At 41.0% G+C, this 19,758-nt stretch overlaps 1 protein-coding gene across 2 annotated transcripts; it reads left to right on the top strand.

The window, feature by feature from the left end:
• The first annotated feature begins 215 nt into the window (after positions 1–215).
• On the top strand, positions 216–17,387 carry SRGN (serglycin). Of its 2 annotated transcripts, XM_007454574.1 has the most exons (4): positions 216–347; positions 9,756–9,903; positions 12,734–12,736; positions 16,494–17,387. In XM_007454574.1, exons 1-4 carry the CDS (start codon positions 272–274, stop codon positions 16,723–16,725), a joined length of 459 nt encoding a protein of 152 aa, XP_007454636.1. In that variant the 5' UTR covers positions 216–271; the 3' UTR covers positions 16,726–17,387. The 2 variants fall into 2 exon arrangements, with proteins under 2 accessions (XP_007454636.1, XP_007454637.1); XM_007454575.1 differs by lacking the exon at positions 12,734–12,736 and having other exon boundaries at positions 272–347; positions 16,494–16,725.
• The last annotated feature ends 2,371 nt before the right edge of the window (positions 17,388–19,758 follow it).

The raw sequence follows: 19,758 nt of genomic DNA, 5'->3' as shown, positions 1-19,758 counted from the left end.
CAACAAAACTTTTGAAAAAGCAGACCTGGGGAGAGTCCACTGCAGTTTCATAATGGGTATGAATAGTTATTTTTCTGCCTTTTTTTTTTTTTCTAAATCTTTCTGGGGTTTGATGTGGATTTCTTTCTATTTGTTCAGGAAACTGTGACGTGTGTTCTGGGCAGGGTTTGAGGTTTTGGAACCTTTTCTAAAAGGGACACAGAGCACCCTGCTACACTTCCCTGTCGTGAGGTTGGCGTGCAGACGGTGGAGCTGAAGCAAGTTGGTCACCATGCAGGTGCTCCTCCAGTGCAGTAGGCTTGTCCTGGCTCTCGCCTTCATCCTGATTTTGGGTTCTTCAGTTCAAGGTAAGACCCAGGAATCTTGTCCCCCTATAATCTTCCTTGTAAGTCCTGGGGTCCACACAAATGTTTATATTCGCTTTAAGGTATGGAATGTATTATACTGTGGGAAAGGAGGCCAAAAAAAGAAAAAAAAAAAAAAAAGGATTTGGGGTAGCTGAACTCCTTGATGTGAGATTGGTTAAGTTTTGTACCAAAAAAAGTTAAACTCTGAGGGAGGTGTGGCCTTATAAGTTCTTAAAATGATTGAAATGTACTATTTTGTTGTCAGATGAAAAAGGTTTATAAATTTTTAAACGCTTAAGAAAGGAATATAGAAAATGACCTACCCCTAAGTGTCTACATCAATCCCAAGTTTTAACATAATATGGTAGTGTCATAATTATTGTGACACTGGGAAATACTATTTTTAAAATCAGAGTAAATTCGCGTGTATTTTTTCTCCTTTTTTAAACTTGGTTCTTAGTGAAAATTCAATTATATTTAGACATAGTTAATGAAAACCATCTCAGATTTTAAAGAGAGGCCAAAGAATTTTAGTAATTGTTTTGTTGCTCAGAGAAACATCACATTGGGAAATTTCTTATTAGTTCTATCATTTAGGGTTGTTTAGTCAGAATGAAACAACTTAAAACCTTTAATGACTAAGAAAATGAAAACAATCAGTTTGTGGGAAAAATACAATTTCTTCTCCTTTGGTAAATAAGCGATCATGTCTGAATAAGGCAGAAAGTCATGGCCTGATAAGTAGATGGGAGAATTTATAGTAGAAAAACTAAAGTTCCTCCAAATCGTAAAGGAAATATTGAGTCATGGTGATTGCACATATCCTGGATTTGTTTCTTCGAAGTTGCTTCTAGTTGTCTTGTTTTTACTTCTGGTGGAAATGAAATTGTACACATGATCTCAGATACATTCATTATGTATTGGAAATTTATAAAGTCACTTTCTTCTTGTTATGCAATTATTGAAGAAAAAACCAGCAAATAATGTTGCTGAAACTTTTCCACTAGTCTATTTATTTTTTAAGGTATAAAACATTGTTGAATGTAAGGAACAGGCTTTACTTGGATCTTTTAGGGAAAACCTTCAGCTTGATGAAATAATTCCCTCATGTGTTCTGACAAGATCCAGGCAGTCAGGTCCATGTTTGCAGCACAGACTTGAGTGACCTGTTGGTGCTGGGTCTACCCTGACCAGAGCTCTGTGAGTCTTTACATCTTCAAAATTTCCCAGAAATGTCACATTCCCCACTAAGATTCAGTAGGGAAAACTAAAATGAAAACAAAAGCATTCTTTATGTAATAGGTATTCTTCAGAATGTAGTGAAGAAACTATTATAACATTTTATAAAGTACTAGTATTTATGTCATCACCAGGTAGGTTTAGCTCTTTGTTGGGAAAGGAACCAAAAAAGAGAGAATGAATGGACTGAAAAACTAGGGAGTTTCCAAAGGAGAAGTGCAGTTGGTATTGAAATCAAGGGTTAGTGTTCACATCTGAATAAGAAGGGAAATAGACGTTCATCCACAGCTGCGTGTGTGAGTGACATCAGCTCATGGCTGCAGAGAGGTCACTATTTCATCATACTTCTATGTGATGCCAGATATGATTCTGTAGCATTCTTTCCCCACTTAAAAGAATTTTTTTTCTTAACCCATTGATTTGACTGAACTGATCAACTGCACTAGGCTTTTGGCTTGTTTTTACTGAAACGAAACATCTTAGGTTATTGTATTAGTTTGCTAAGGCTGCCATAACAAAGTACCACAGACTGGGTGGCTTAAACAACAGGAATTTATTTCCTCACAGTTCTGGAGGCTAGAAGTCCAAGATCAAGGTGTCAGCAGGGTTAGTTTCATTCTGAAGCTTCTCTCCTCAGCTTGTAGATGGCCGTCTTGTCTCTGTCTTTACATGGTTCTTTGTGTGTGTCTATGTCCCAATCGCCTCTTCTTGTAAGGAAACCAGTCATACTGGATTAGGGCTCATCTGCATGACCTCGTTATGTCTTAATTATCTCTTTCAAGGCCCTGTCTCCAAATACAGTCCCATTCTGAGGTACTGCAGGTTAGAACTTCAACACATTGAATTGGAGGGACACAATTCAGCCCATATCAGTGACTATAAGTGAAGCTGAAGTAAAGACATGCTGTAAAAGTATGTCTACCAAGTGCAAAGAGATGGAAGTTTGGCAATGTGTGGGAGACCCTGGAGAGGACAGATGGCTAAGCAATTTAATGTAGAGCTCCAGAGGATTATTGATGAGGCCTTACTCATCAATTGATGAGGTGACTCTTACTCTTTTATTGCCTCTCTTTTTAAAAGATGCCCATAAAGAGGGAAAATGGAAAATCCACAAGCAGGTGTGGCCAAGGGGGTCATCGCCAGACTGTTTCCACTCTACACTGCCTCTGAGATCACGATAATAATATTGATTCCACCTATGTGCACTGCTGTTTGATTGTAAAGTGATTCACATCCATTCTTGGGTAAAGGATCATCACATTCCCTGGGAGGAGGAATCAACACCAATTTATAGAGGGGAAAATTGGATCTTACATTCATCATTTCATTTTCTCTTTACATCAACCTCTTGCAAAAAATTTATGAGACTTGCCTAAGGCCCATTACAACTAATTAATGGCAGAGCTGGTCATCTGATTTCAAGTTCAGAGTTAACTTTCTACTGCAATTTAGCTGTATTCTAGGTGGATTAGAGATTTTCTTTATTTAAAACAACCTTGCTTTGACTCTAGCCCTTGCTACAAAAACCACTGAGTTGAGCGACAGAGAAGGAGAAATTGAAAGTAAACTTGGAACTTTTTATAGCTTGTCAAACCATGCAAGGGTGGGGGAAATTTATTCATCTTGTGGAATTGATTGGCCTGTAGGAAGCAGCTCCATCTTAGATGGTGACTTCTGTTTGAACGTCACCAAGCAATGAACGAAATGGTCTCCCTCCCCCGCTCCCCACAACATGGCAGTTTCTGCTTAAATTTTTCTAGCACACTTGTAGCAAGTCTCCATTAAGAATAGGAAATTAGTAAATTGAGAAGATGTTGGAGAAAAATTGATATTAAAATACGATATTACTGGGGTAAGTTATTTGCTCTGGTAATGTTTACTTATAGAAAGTATTTCCTAAAGCAGGACTAGTGACTCTGTATGTATGTGCGAAAGAAATAGGGGCAAAGACAGAGACAGAGACAGAGAAAGGGCGGGGGTGGGCAGTGAGGGAAGGGATTGTAAATAAAAAACATTCTTCTCCCTTGAATCCACCACAAAATTAACCAGGAGATCTGTAAGTGGGGCCTCTTAGGAAGATAATTTTTCTGTCCATGAGCATATTCCCTTTTATTTTTTAAATTACGGTAATCTTAAGATTTCTCTCAAGCAAGATAGAATCAAGATACTCCCACACATCGGGGGCTGAAACTGTTGAATTTTCACATTCTGCCAACACCCTTGAATAAATATGTCAGGAACTTGGTATCTGTAACTGTATTCTTTATTTTAAAGCAGATTTAAAATCCCCAGTGTGTGATCATTTTATAATGTATAGCAATACAGGACCACTATGTTATGCACCTGAAACTAACATAGTATATTAGGTCAACTATACTTAAAAAAGAAAAACCACCCCGGGACTTCCCTGGTGGTCCACTGGTTAAGAATCCGCCTTCCACTGCAGAGGAGGTGGGTTCGATCCCTGGTGGGGGAACTAAGATCCCACATGCCTTGGAGCAACTAAGCCCACACACTCTGGAGCCTGCCCACCACAACTAGAGAGAAGCCCGTGTGCCACAGTGAAAGATCCTGTGTGCCGCAGCTAAGTCCCAACGCAGCCAAAAATATAAATAAATAAATAAATATTAAGAAAACACCTAATATGATTTTATTTACATGAAACATCCAACTTGCTTAAAAATATAGACATAAAAAGTAGATTGATTAGCGGTTACTTAGGGATGAGAAGCATGAGATACAGGAGCTGGCTAGCTAAAGGATAGGGGATTTCTCTGTGATGATAAAATTGTTCTAAATTTGTGGTGATAGTTGCACATGAATATGCTAAAAACCACTGAATTTTACATTTTAGAAGAGTGATTGTGTGCTATGTTACATACATACCAATAAAACTTTTTTTAATTAAAAAAATAAAATCACCAGTCCCAAACTAGATAAACATTTCTGTGGGGGAGGTGGACTTCTAGCTTTGATTTCTTTATAAATTTTGGAACAGCTTTATTGAGATAGATTTCATATACCATACAATTCACCCATTTAAAGTGTACATCGATGGTTTTTTAGTATATTCACAGATATGTGCAACCATCACCATAGTCTATTTTATATATCAATTTTTTAATTTTTTTTTTGCGATACGTGGGCCTCTCACTGTTGTGGCCTCTCCCGTTGCGGAGCACAGGCTCCGGACGCGCAGGCTCAGCAGCCATGGCTCACAGGCCCAGCCGCTCTGCGGCATGTGGGATCTTCCCGGACCGGGGCACGAACCCGTGTCCCCTGCATCGGCAGGCGGGCTCCCAACCACTGCGCCACCAGGGAAGCCCACCATAGTCTATTTTAGAACATTTTCGTCACCCAAAAAAAAGAAACTCCTCTTTATAAATTTTAAAAGCTGAGATACTAAACTCTAGAGGGAATTTGTATTTTAGAAGTTTTCTAATTTACCAGAGTTGTGTTTCTTACACCAGTGAAAAGATGAGATCTTTCACTTAGATGCTTCCTCATTAAACTATTAGTTTTGTTTTTCTGTTTAACTTCCTATCTATGCAAGCACTTACTTGGTTTGATATTCAGCCATCCACAACAGTAGAGAAGAATGTCTAGACCTGTTCTGTCTGAAATGGTAGCCACGGGCTTCTTGTGGCTACTAAGCACTTGAAATGTGTGAAATGTGGCGAGTCCAAAATGAGGTATGGTGTAAGTGCAAAATACACACCAGATTTGAAATCTTAGGATGAAAAAAAGTGTAAAATATCCATTAATAACTTATATTGATTATGTTGTGACAATATTTGAATATATTTAAGTAAAATATTTTCAAATTAATGTCACCTCTTTTTTACTTTTTAAAATATGGCTGTTGTAACATCCATATGTGTACGGATGGTTTCTCTTGTTTCTATTGGACCGCGCTGGTCTAGACGGCATGGGTTGTGAAGACATTGCCCTCTGCTGGAGCAGATGTTGAATTTTTACCTGACTCACAATGATGACGCTTCTAAGTAACAATTCAGTAGATGCCAAGCTTAAGCTTCTTCAAGAAAGAATCAGAGGAGAAGGAGCTAAAATGTATTAAATACCTACCATGTGCAAAGGGTTGTGCTAGATGTTTCAGATACTTTTATCTTGTTTAAACAGGAACTCTTTGGGATACTATTATGGGATACTGTGGTGGAACAGGAATTTAAATTTGGTCTCTCTACAAGCTGTTCACTATCAGAGATAGGTCAATAGGTCATTGTCATTCTCCTCCTCATCAGAGAAACTAGCATTTAAAGAGCTCTGACAGGACTTTCCTGGTGGTCCACCGGTTAAGACTCCGGGCTCCCAATGCAGGGGGCCCGGGATCGATCCCTGGTCGGGGAACTAGATCTCCTATGCCTGTGTCAACTAAGAGTTCACATGCCGCAATTAAGAAGTCCGCATGCTGCAACAAAGATCCCGCATGGCACAATGAGGATCCTGCGTGCTGCAGCCAAGACCCAGTGCAGCCAAAATAAATAAACAAATAAATGGGCCGTGAGCCATGGCCGCTAAGCCTGCGCGTCCAGAGCCTGTGCTCCGGAACGGGAGATGCTACAACAGTGAGAGGCCCGCGTACCGCAAAAAAAAAAAAAAAAAAAGGACCATGGTGCTAGGTACTATTCTATGAGCCTAATATTTATATCTCATTATTAGAGCTACTACTGTCCCCATTTTATGGATGAGGAAATTGAGGTACAGGGAGGTTAAGGTTACACAGCTAGTAAGGGGGAGACATTGTTATGTCAACTTGACATCACAAGTTGATGTCAAGCCTTACCTCCAGCCTCCAATCAGTGACAAAGCTAACCCATTCTGGATGACTAGCGTCCCAGACCAGAAATTGTAAGCTATATTCAGGAACTATGGGGAAGATTGTGATAGAATAGTAGTTCTAAAAGAAAGAATGAATGAAAGTAAGACAGACAGAAAGAAGGAAAGCAATGGGAGAACATTTACTTTCTACATTAGAGTCTTTGTTTTGTTTATATTTTTAAAAGAATATTGTTTATTACAGCAATTTAGAAAACAAAGTGAGAAAAAAAAATCACCAGAGTCTACCACTATAGTTATTTCTGTGTATTTCCTCCCATTCCTCACCACCCCCATATCTATTTATGTAGTTGCATTAACAACTATTATGCATAGAGTGGTATTCTGCTTTTTTAAAAAATATTTATTTATTTATTTTTGGCTGTATCAGGTTTTAGTTGCAGCACACAGGATCTTTGGTGGCGCAAAGGCTCCAGCACACGTGGGCTCAGTAGTTGTGGTGCAAGGGCTCTCTAGTTATGGCTTGTGGGCTCATAGTTGCGGCATGCAGGCTTAGTTGCCCTGCAGCACATGGGATCTTAGTTCCCTGACCAGGGATAGAACCCGAGTCCCCTGCATTGGAAGGCGGATTCTAAACCACTGGACCACCAGGGAAGTCCCCTCTGCTTTTTTTAAACTCATTTTTGAACATAGATTTTCCTATGATGCTATATAGTCTTCTCCATAACTACTGCTTTTTTCCCATTTGTTTAATATTCTCTCATATGAATGCCTCATAATTAATCTGAGTATTTTCTCTTGTTTTGATTATTTAGTTATTTCCTGTTTCCCTATTTTAAATAATACTAAGGTGAACAGCATCATGAATTCTTTATATATTTTCCCTCTCTCTCTCTCCATATATATATGTATATAATGTATATCTTAATGATGTTATTAATAACTTAGCAATGCTGTATTTATAAAATTAATCAGAAATATTAGCTAGGACAAAGTTGAGTGTAAACAGACATAATAGAGATTCATGAGGAAAGAGGACATTTTGCAAAAGTTCTGTGGTTCTGCAATCTTTTAAGAACAAAGTCCTTGGCCATCCCATTAAGATGTAAAGTGAATTTGACCTCAGTAGAGGCTTCACTTTTCAACCTCTGATAGTTAAGAATAGGACACAACTTGTGCATACTCTCCTAGAAATACAGTTACCCAGAGGGAAAAAAAGCAAAACTCCAGAACTTACGGTCTTTGGGAGGGCTGGGTAATGAGATTAGGAGTAAATTTTTTTGTATGTTGGTTTGCTACATTTTTCAAAATTTTCTATAATGAACATACATTCCTTTTCTAAGATAAGTGTTATTAAAAATTGCAACAAAAGCAGTCTAGATGTAAGGAATATCTAAATAAACTCTCCATTTCTAGGAGAGGTTTTTTTTTTTTTTTTTTTTGCGGTACGAGGGCCTCTCACTGTTGTGGCCTCTCCCGTTGTGGAGCACAGGCTCCAGACGCGCAGGCTTAGCAGCCATGGCTCACGGGCCCAGCCGCTCCGCGGCATGTGGGATCTTCCCAGGCCGGGGCGCGAACCCATGTCCCCTGCATCGGCAGGCGGACTCCCAACCATTGCACCACCAGGGAAGCCCTGCCTCATTTTTTTAATAGCTGTATAGTACTGTAGGCTGTGCCTTAATTCATTAACATTTAATTTTCTAATCTTTGCTATGGCAAAAAATATTGCAGTGATTATCCACAACACTGTTTTTCATTTTATTTTATTTTGTTTTCATAAATAGTTGTCATCATGTGCATCTCAATCTGTACAGAACAATAACGTGCTGGGCTTTAAAACTGTTGCAGGACGGGGGACCCCTTCCAGGGCCCAAGAATGGGCTCCTGTCTAACACTTAGAAATGAATTGTCCAAGGAGACACATGTGCTGACAAAGCAAGAGACTTTATTGGGAAGGGGTACCCAGGTGGAGAGCAGCAGGGTAAGGGAACCCAGGAGAACTGCTCTCATGTGGCTCGCAGTCTCAGGTTTTATGTTAATAAGGTTAGTTTCCAGGTTGTCTCTGGCCAATCATTCTGACTCAGGGTCCTTCCTGGTGGCAAGGGCATCTCTCAGCCAAGATAGATTCCAGTGAGAAGGATTCTGGAAGGTTGGTAGGACATATGGACTGGTGTCTCTTCTCTGCTTTTGACCTTTCCTGAATTCTTCCCATTGGTGGTAGCTTGACATTTCTGTGTTCCTTACCAGGACCTCCTGTTGTAAGACAACTCATGCAAGTGGTTACTCTCATGCCTGGCCAGGGGAGGTGGTTTCGGTCGGTGATTCCCTGAACAAAACTACCTTTCCTGCTTTTCAAGAATTTTAGATGTGCCCCTTCAGGTTAGGTTATTATTAGTTGCACTTGTGTGAATCAAGTTTGTACTTGAGGTGAGGAGATGAACCTTTGGAAGGGTGGTGAAGTGTTTCTCACCACCAGACCTCCATTCTTGCTGGACTGAGGAAGGAAGAATTTATTTCATGAATTAATAAGGAATCTCCTATACAACCTCTTAACACAAGACATGGAGCCTTTTGCATAGACATTAAAAGAGACTGTGACAGACCAGCTTTTGTGAATAGAGGAGCCTTGATTTTTGAAATCTTTGACTAGATGTGAGGGCAAAGAAAGAGGCCAAGTTTTTAACCTACTTTTCATTCCCAAGAATTTCTTTTCAATACCCAAGAATGGCCCTAAAGAACTAGTGTTCTGTAGTATCTCAGGTACTAATTGGTACATTCCTTAACCTTTCTGAGCATGATTCGACTCATCTCTACCAGAACAGGCAGGATTCGGGGTCAGATACAGGTTTGAATCCTGGGTCCTCTACTTAGTACTTGTGCAGCCTCAGTTTTCCTTTGTATAAAATGGAAATAATAGTACAAAGATAACGATAGTTAATATTATCAAGTATTTACTGTGTAACTGGCACTATGTTAAGATCTTTACATGCATTTTCTCTTTTAATTTTTGTGACCAGCTTATGAAAAAGGGACACTCTTAGTACCTCAGTTTTCTGGTGGGGGCTTGGGGAAGTTAAGGTTTCACAGCTCACCAGTAGCAGAGCTGGGACTTCACTCCAGGCAGCTAATTGCCAAAGCCTGTTCTAACCTTAAACTCTAGGCTACTTTAGAGGGGTGTTGTGAGGAGGACAAATGGTGTGCATAAAGGGCTAGCAAATAGTCGGTGCTCCTGTGATATTAATGATCATAAAACCTGTCCACACCTTACCTACCAAATTTAGAATCTATTTAATTAAAAATTTCTTAGGGACAGAGTGATTAGAAGCTGTGTAAGAGACATTTATTGACCACGTGGGTTCCTTGTTTGGGCAGGTTCTCCTATGCGGAGAGCCAGATACCAGTGGGTACGCTGCAATCCTGACAGCAATTCTGCAAACTGCATTGATGAAAAGGGACCAGAGTTCGATCTACTTCCAGGTGAATACAACAGAATCCTATCTCCAAGGACTGACCCTTTTTCGTAAGTGGACTTTCTTGATTTTACTTTCACCATCCGCTGCTGAGATCTTGGCATGGAGGTGGGAGGGTTGCCAAGAGTGTTTTTTTCTTCAGGCTCTTGCTTCCATGGTTAGGTTCCATGGTTAGGTTTTCACTGCACAGTACAGGGTAAAACTGTACTGTATTTACTGGTATATGAGATGTACAAGAATACATGATTCACCTACTTATTTCAGAATTTTATTTATTTTTAAAAATTTATTTATTTTTGGCTGCGTTGGGTCTTTGTTGCTGCGCGCGGGCTTCCTCTAGTTGTTGAGAGCGGGGGCTACTCTTCGTTGCGGTGCGCGGGCTTCTCATTGTGGTGGTTTCTTTTGTTGCGGAGCATGGGCTCTAGGCACGCGGGCTGAGTAGTTGTGGAGTACGGGCTTAGCTGCTCTGCGGCATGTGGAATCTTCCCAGACCAGAGATAGAACCCGTGTCTCCTGCACTGGCAGGCGGATTCTTAACCACTGCGCCCCCAGGGAAGTCCCTATTCACCTACACTTTTGCAAGGTCTTTTTCTTGTGGCAGAAACAAAAATTGAATACTTTTCACCAATAGGTATTGAAAATGATTGAACATTATTTTATTAATGTAAATAGAGCACATTGTATATTTATATTAAAATCCAATAGGAGTCTATCACCTGAATGGATAAACAAAATGTGGTACATCCCTTACGTGGAATACTATTTGGCCATAAGAAAGAAGGAGGTATTGACAAATGCTACAACATGGGTAAATTCTGAAAACATTATGCAAAGTGAAGGAAACCGGACACAAAAAGCCACATATTGTATGATTCCATTTATGTGAAATGTCCAGAATAGGCAAATCCATAGAGACAGAAATAGAGTAGTGGTTGCCAGGGGCTGTGAGGGAGGGAGGAATAAAGAGTGACTGCTATTAGGTACAAGATTTTTGAGGGGTGATAAAAATGTTCTGTTTAGATAGTAGTGATAAAAAAAAAAAAAGAAATTAGGGAAAGGAAGAATAAGTGACCACGACTCATAAAAAAGAAAGTCAAAACTCTTCTTTTTTTTAAATTAAATTAAATTAATTTACCTTTTATACAGCAGGTTCTTATTAATTATCTATTTTATACATATTAGTGTATAAATGTCAACCGCAATCTCCCAATTCATCCCCCCTCACTTCCTCCCTTGGTGTCCATACGTCCAAAACTCTTCTTGATCAAATAAAACCTGCCTTATACTTGCCAAAAAGATCTAATAGGAATTCATAAGTAACAAAAATTGAATTGTATTAAAACCCATTCTTTCAATGAATATCAAAATTATATGTAGCAAAGATACATTATGAAAAGAATTATCATAAAAGTTTTAATCTTCAGGCTTAAATAGAAAATCACTCCCCTGAAAGCCACGTAAATCATCATGCCCAAACCAGGCAAGCCTATCATCACTTTTGGGGATCATCACCATCCTCAAAATGCAACTCTGCAACCCTGTGCTTTTAGGTCCACGGTATAAAGCTTGAACGTGATATTACAGCATCCTCCATTATTTTAAGTCACGGATTTCAACAGTAATTCATTTAAATCTAAGATATTAGAGGAACAACGCAAGTCCTCCAAAACAAATATTTATACTGTTTCTTCCCTCCTCAAATCTGTATGATCTTCCACACTCTTTGACATAAATTGTAGCAATATTTTTTTGGATCTGTGTCCTAAGGCAAAGGAAACAAAAGCAAAAATAAACAAATGGGACCTAATTAAACTTAAAAGCTTTTGCACAGCAAGGGAAACCATCGACAAACAAAAGGACAACCTACTGAATGGGAGAAAATATTTGCAAGTGATATGACTAATAAGGGGTTAATATCTAAATTATATAAACAGCTCATACAACTCAACATCAAAAAAACAAACATCCCGATTAAAAACTGGGCAGAAGATCTGAATAGACATTTTTCCAAAGAACACATCCAGTTAGACAACAAGCACATGAAAAGATGCTCAACATCGCTAATTACCAGAGAAATGCAAATTAAAACCACAATGATAATCACCTCCCACCTGTCAGAATGGCTGTCATCAAAAAGATCACACATAACAAATTGCTGGCGAGGATGTAGAGAAAAGGGGACCCTTGTACCTTGTTAATGGGAATGTAAATTGGTGCAACCACTGTACAAAACAGTGTGGAGGTTCCTCAGAAAACTAAAAATAGAGTTACATATGATCCTGCAATTGTACTCCTGGGTATATATCCAAAGAAAATGAAAACACTAATTTGAAAAGATATATGTACCCCAATGTTCATAGCAGCATTATTTATAATAGCCAAGATATGGAAGCAATCTAAGTGTCCAACAGTAGATGAATGGATAAAGATGTGACACACACACACACACACACACACACACACACACACACACACACACTGGAATACTACTCAGCCATAAAAAATAATGAAATTTTGCCATTTGCAGCAACATGGATGGACTTGGAGGGTATTATGCTTAGTGAAGTAAGTCAGACAGAGAAGACAAATACTGTATGATATCACTTATATGTGGAATCTAAAAAATAAAACAAACTTGTGAATATAACAAAAAAGAAACAGACACACAGATATAGAAAACAAACCAGTGGTTACCAGTGGGGAGAAGAAAGGGGGAGTGGCAAGCTAGTGGCAGGGGATTAAGAGGTACAGACTACTGTGAATAAAATAAATAATCGGGCTTTCCTGGTGGCGCAGTGGTTCAGAATCCACCTGCCAATGCAGGGGATGCGGGTTCAGGCCCTGGTCTGGGAAGATCCCACATGTCGCAGAGCAACTAAGCCCGTGTGCCACAACTACTGAGCCTGTGTGCCTAGAGCCCATGCTCTGCAACAAGAGAAGCCACCGCAATAAGAAGCCCGCGCACCGCAACAAAGAGTAGCCGCGGCTCGCGCCAACTATAGAAAGTCCGCGCACAGCAAGGAAGACCCATCGCAGCCAAAAATAAATAAATAAAAATAAATAAATAATCTACATGGATGTACTGTACAACACAGGGAATATAGCCAATATTTTATAACTATAAATGGAATATAACCTTTAAAATTGTGAATCACTGTTGTACACCTGAAATGTATATAATATTGTAAATCAACTCTACCTCAACTAAACTAAAAATAATAAATAAAAAAAAATCTCTAGGATCTTCCCTTTCCTCAGCCAGCGACTTTCCTTCTTGCCCTGACACTCCTGTTAATATGCATGCACAGTCCCTGCTTCTGTGACAGTCTTGGACACTCTTGCTCTCAGATCCATTTCTTCTCCTTCCATCTCCCTGCTCTGCGCTGGGTGAGGGTGGTGAGGGCTGATCCCTCTGGTCTGCATTTCTCAGGCTCCCAGATCTGTGGCTGAGTTTGGCCAGTGGGATGCCTGAAAGGGAGACTGATCAGCGTGGGTGGCAAGGAGAGACAAGGATGTTTCTTCTCATTCCTGCCTTGGGTGGCACCTCTGGCAGGGCTGTGTCTCATCCATGGCTTCAGCTTCCACCAGAGGCTCTTGGTCCCTGGGCTCAGGTAGTACCACCTCCTCCACTGTCCCTCTAGCCCAGGGAGGGAAATATTTTCTTGCTGTTCCTCATCTCTGGGTTTCCTTATTATTCCCTATTTGGCTTTGCTTCTCTTCCATCTCATGTGTTAGCAATTCCCTGTCTTAAATATTTAGGTAAGTTTCTTGACTGTACTACAACTGTGGCAGCTTCTAAGGCCACCCCTCCTTGTGCTGGGCATCCTATCCCCATGTACCTTCTCCAGGACTTTAATTCTGCAGTTAACCCTCTGAACCCAGCATCTTCTTCTCATCAGTATGCAGACATTCTCTAGTATCTCCTACATTTAGGTAAAATCCCCTCTTTGACTCTGCATCCTTTCCAGCTGTTGCCCCATTCTCTGCTCCTCTTCACAGTAACACTTCCTGATAGGGTTGCTGATGCTTACTATCTCCTCAACCCCTTCTGGTTCTACCTTCACCCAGAGTGCTTGGTAGAAGCACTTACTTTAGCACAGGCTCCGGACGCGCAGGCTCAGCGGCCATGGCTCACGGGCCCAGCCGCTCCGTGGCATGTGGGATCCTCCTGGACTGGGTCACGAACCCATGTCCCCTGCATCGGCAGGGGGGGGGGGGACCACCCTGCCCCCCCCGGGGGGCCCCCCTTTTTTTTTTTTTAAGTTTTTTTTTTTTTTAATTGAACCTGGGCCCTCGGCAGTGAAAGCATGGAGTCCTAACCACTGGACTGCCAGGGAATTCCCAATTTAAATTCTTTTTTATTTTCCTCCACACTGGTAAAAGTTCCGAGGGAGCTTAAAGTTTTTTAAACATTTTAACTATCCCTCTTTCCCACCCCCGACTTCTGAATTTACAAAGCAAAGGAGAGCAGGAGTCCCAATTTTTAATGGTTCCCCATCTCCTCATGTTATTTGATCCAAAAACTATATACAAGTTTGTAGCAGTCATAGTTATTGTACATGTTTAGGAGGGAGGGAGGCAAGAAGGGATAGGGAGGGCTTCCCTGGTGGTGCAGTGGTTGAGAGTCCGCCTGCCGATGCAGGGAACACGGGTTCGTGACCCAGTCCGGGAAGATCCCACATGCCGCGGAGCGTCTGGGCCTGTGAGCCATGGCCGCTGAGCCTGCGCGTCCAGAGCCTCTGTTCCGCAACGGGAGAGGCCACAACAGTGAGAGGCCCGCGTACCGCAAAAAAAAAGGAAGGGATAGGGAGAATGGTGATCCAAAAGAATAAAAACAGAAACCAAATAGGTAACAATTACTTCCTGTTGACACATCTGCTGGTTACTTATCTTTCTTTCTTTTTTTTTTTTTTTTTTTTTTTTTGCTTTTTTTTCTTGCGTTATGCGGGCCTCTCACTGTCGTGGCCTCTCCCATTTGCGGAGCACAGGCTCCGGACGCGCAGGCCCAGCGGCCATGGCTCACGGGCCCAGCCGCTCCGCGGCATGTGGGATCCTCCCGAAACGGCGCACGAACCCGCGTCTCCTGCATCGGCAGGCGGACTCTCAACCACTGCGCCACCAGGGAAGCCCTGCTGGTTACTTATCTATGTTTAGCTTACTTAACTTCTCTCTTTTATTTATTTATTTTTCCTGCGCCACATGGTTTGTGGGATCTTAGTTTCCTGGCTAAGGATTGAGCCTGCGCCCTTGGCACTGAAATACAGAGTCCTAACCACTGAACCGCCAGGGAATTCCCACTTGACTTCTCAGTTGTCTTCAAAAACAGTTGACCACCCTTCCTCTGAAATACTTTTTTCTCTGGGCTTCCATGGCCCCACCTTGTCTTGGGTTTCCTTCTACTTCCCTGGCTCTTCTTTCTCCTTTGATTAATATTTAATATGTTGGGGTTGCCCTAGCTCTGTCGTGGGCTGCTTTTGTATCTGCATGCCTTTTTTGGGTGACTTCATCCTGTTCCATGGCTTTAAATACTGTGTGTGTGTGTGTGTGTGTGTGTGTGTGTGTGTGTGTGTGTGTGTGTGTGTGGAGGTGGGGAGGGAGAGGGAGAGGGAGAGAGGGAGGGAGAGGTAAAGGAAGAGGGAGAAACTACCAAATGTGTTTCCAGCTCTGATTCCTTTTCCTATCCAGCTGACCAACTATCCAGCAGGTCACCCTCTATTACATTATTCCACTTTGTTTCTCTGCATAACATTTAGCCCCACCTAATATTTTCCTGATTTGCTTATTCACTTTTTATTGTCTGTCTCCCTGCCAAAGTTATAAACCTCTGAGCAGGGACCTCATCTATCAGTCCCCATTCTATCCCAGGCACTCAGAACAGGGATCAGATATTCGATATTTATTGAATGCAGGCATGAAGGAAACTCTAATCTGTTGTATGGCCTGTGATTTATTATTTTCATGCAGAAAATGACCCATAGGCTGTGAAACTCAACTTTTGTCTCTGTTGCCTTATTCTGCCACTGATGGGTGGCATCATTGCTCTGGTCCTTTGGTGCTGAGTGGATTTCAAACTCCCCCACTGAACCCAGTTGAATGAATGCACTTATTTGAGGGGAGGAGACTGAATGTTAACATGCTGGCAAATATAATGCTTGACTTGTTACAAAGAATTTCTTAAGCGTGAGCTTTGTTGAAGCCCTGTGAAGTTATTAGAGATTTCGCAGAATTTTTAAAATAGGAAAAATATATATCTAGGCTAACTTACTTGTGTGTCCTTTCTTCAGTGGGAGAAAGTGTAAAAATGGGATCTTTTCTGTAAAAAATAAATGACCCCTTAAGTAAATTCCAAATATAGGATTGCTATGTTAGTGATAAGAAAATTAGCATTTTTATATGCATCTGCAATGAGTAGATGTGAAACTGATAAAGGCAATGTGTTAGATACAGTAAGTATTATAAATATGTGGAAAGGTCTGACTTATTTTTTGTTTTAAAACATTAAATAACTGGGAAACTTTTAACTTAAAATTTGAGCAACTGAGTGGCTACATTTACTTTCATATCTTAAAAAATTTATTATGATTATCTTTTCATGTCTCAAACTTTAATGTTTCTTTTCCACTTTTCTGTCATGCTTCAGAATGATGAAATCCAGGAACTTGAATGATGTCTCCCCTCTTTCTGAGGACTTTTCAGGATCAGGCTCTGAAAGTGGCTCTGGAAGTGGCTTCCTACGTGAAATCGAACAGGAATACCAACCAGTAGAAGAAAACGATGCTTTTTATAACAACTTTAGGTCTCTGGAGAGAAATTTGCCCTCAGACAACCAGGACTTGGGTCAGGATGGACCAGAAGAGGATTTTACTATATAAAAGAGAGGGTTTCCCAGCTTGACACCAGGCAATGTATTTGTGTACCATGATTAAATGGTTAATTTGAGGACAAAAAGCTTTATAGAAAATTTAAAACATCTGAAAAGGAAGTTTAAGTTTTATTATCTTTTCTTTCTCATGAATTCTTAAAGCCTCCTTTTTCTATCCTAATGTCCTGGAAAATACCTGCATTTCTTTTGTATTGTATTCAACAACATCACTATGAAGTTAACTAGACTCCACATATGTATAAAATTGCTTTAAAGAATAAATTATATCGTTCTTAAAACATTTAGTTTGAGAAACAAATTGACAGGCACTATTTCATATCTAAATCTTCAGGAAACTGACTCTGATTATGAAATCTAGATATGCCTCTTTTTTGTGAAAAAACACAGATCAAACATACAGTGAATGTACAGAGTGGGTATTTGACATGTTTTACAGTGTGAAGTTAACTGCTTTAATAGTACCACTGGAGGTGTTTGCAGAGCTAGTGGACAGCGTTTGCTTAGAAGTGTGATTGCTGTCACAATTAGAAACTTAACACTCAGATTAAAGCACAATTGTGCTCTCAATACCTCATACTGCTTTACTTTTTTTCCTGGATATCTATGTATTTTCAAACATTACTCTATTAAAGCAGAAGTATAATCAAAGGGTCAAGCTGTCTGGGCTCTCTTGTTCATGAAGTAATTATTTGTTCAAATGTTTCTAGATTCTCATCAACAAAATATCTGTAAAGTTATTTTACAGTGAGACCAAATTTTGTAACTGGAATCAAATCCTGTTAACTAGCAGATGAAGAAAACAATCATGCTACAGAGAGGGTTACTCTTGTCCAAACACTTCTCTTCTTTAAGGCTATACTATACTCATCTCTGTTCCCCTTAATTCTGAAAAGCCTGTCAGCATCATTGTCATGGATCATGTTCTGTACCATCTAGATCCCCTCTTCAGAACTGAGGACTTATTCAAATTAACCTCTGTGGAAGAGAGACACCTTGTCCAAGGGCACACCTCTTCCCATGGCAGCCTGCACCCAATGCCTGGTTGATGTGGGCATATGAGTGCCAGACTCCTCCCCTGAACTTGGAACAATTCAGCAGGGCAATCACAGATTCAGAGCTCCCTGAGGAGTCATCTGAGGCTTTGCTGGGACTGTTTTGCAGTTCAGTTTCTTCCTTTACTTAGTCTTGCTTCCTTCCATTCCCCCCTGAGAGAGCTCCCTTAGGAACTTTCTGCACACTAGTTTTCATCTCAGAGTTTGCTCAGTGGAGAATCCAACCTGTGAAAGTTGGTGCCAGGATGGGTAGAAAGCAGATGCTAAAATGGGATTTTGGAGCTGGATCACCGACTGTCTGGCTGGCAATGAGGACCCTATCACTGGCTGTAGATGCAGAACAACCACAAGAGAGCACTGCAATTGTTCACACTTTCACTGATGATGAACTGGGATGGTTTACCAGTGGAAGGAAGTGCACCAGGGTGTGATATATGAGGCATCTGAAAAATATGGGCAAGTAGTAATTATAGAGACAATGACATTGGATGGCTCTTGCTGGAGGCAATTAATGAAAGACCAAGGATGATTAATTAAAGACTAAATGTGAAAACTAATGGACCTCCTCAGCAGCATTCATTAAGAAACTCTCTTCTGCAGTGGAAGGGCAGGACAAGCTGAGGCTCAGGCCCAGGATATAATCAGAAGAATAGCAGAGTTCAAGAATGTTAAGTTGCCAAGCTAGCCAAGTCTGTTATGCAACATCAGGGCCCTGACTGGGAAAATACTGGACCCTCAGAAATGAAGACCTCTGGGTAGAAATGTATCTGGGTTGATAAATTCAGAATTCGAATCCCCAGACTTCCTCAAACCCTCTGAATCTATAGAAGAGGCCCACTCCTTAAGAATTAATGCTTTCCTCTTGCTTGAAGATGATTAAGAAGCCTCTGACCTTTAATACCACATGCACACTCCCTCAAGGTCTGCCTTGCCACCCCACCTAGCCACCATATCCATAACTAAAGTTACATTATAAACCAACAGGAAAGTGTTGGGGCTGCTAAGGAGGAAAGGTGAAGGTTTCTGCAGAGCTTAGCTGACATGCACCTCAGAAGCCAAGAAAGTGTCTATGTGCCTTAACTCTAAGAGTGCTAGATCAAGGGATGGAGGAAAAACAAAGCTGGATAAGGAAGTGTTTATCAATATGGAAGTGTTAGGGGAACCACTGACCAAAACCACCTGCCCTGACCAGGCATGAGAGTAACCACTTGCATGAGTTATCTTACAACAGGAGGTCCTGGTAAAGAAGGACCTTACCACTGACAAGCTACCACTGATTGGAAGAATTCAGGAAAAGCCAAAGGAGAGAGGAGACGCCAGTCCATATGTCCCAGTATCCTTCTTGCTGGAACCCACCTTGGCTGAGCAATGTACGCACCACCATGAAGGACCCTGAGTCAGAATGATTGGCCAGAGACAACCTGGAAACTAACCCCATTACCCCTGAAACTATGGGCCATGTGGCAGAGTAGTTCTCCTGGGTTCCCTTACCGGGCTGCTCTCTGCCTGGGTGCCCCTTCCCAATAAAGTCTCTTGCTTTGTCAGCACATGTATCTCCTCAGACAATTCACTTCTGAGTGTTAGACAAGAGCCCACTCTCGGGCCCTGGAAGGGGTTCCCATTCCTGCAACAGAAGTACTCTTCTGGGATAAAGGTTTTATCACCCTGGCAAGAACTCCGGGAGAAGGTGTTGACATGCTTCTAGAATGACTCTTAGAAGCTTGGAAAAAGTGACAGCTCCTCTTAAGTAGAAATGCTAGAACTACTATGGCAGGCAGTGGAAAAGGGGTCAAAAAGTTTAAGGAAGTTAGCATGCTAGAATGGACAGTTTGTGTAAGCCCTAAAAACCTACCAAATGACTTTGTTCCAAAGGAAGGCCAAAGCAATGAAGAATATGCTGGTAAGAGGGACAGCATCTCTGAGCTATCAGTGGTAGCTCTCCTCTAAAGGGCAGAGGTGATGGTAGAATG

This window comes from Lipotes vexillifer, unplaced genomic scaffold (genome assembly GCF_000442215.2).
Source record: "Lipotes vexillifer unplaced genomic scaffold, Lipotes_vexillifer_v1.1 scaffold708, whole genome shotgun sequence".
Lineage (NCBI taxonomy): Eukaryota > Metazoa > Chordata > Mammalia > Artiodactyla > Lipotidae > Lipotes > Lipotes vexillifer.
Note: the sequence above shows the minus strand (reverse complement) of the source record. Positions and strands in the feature narration are given on the sequence as shown.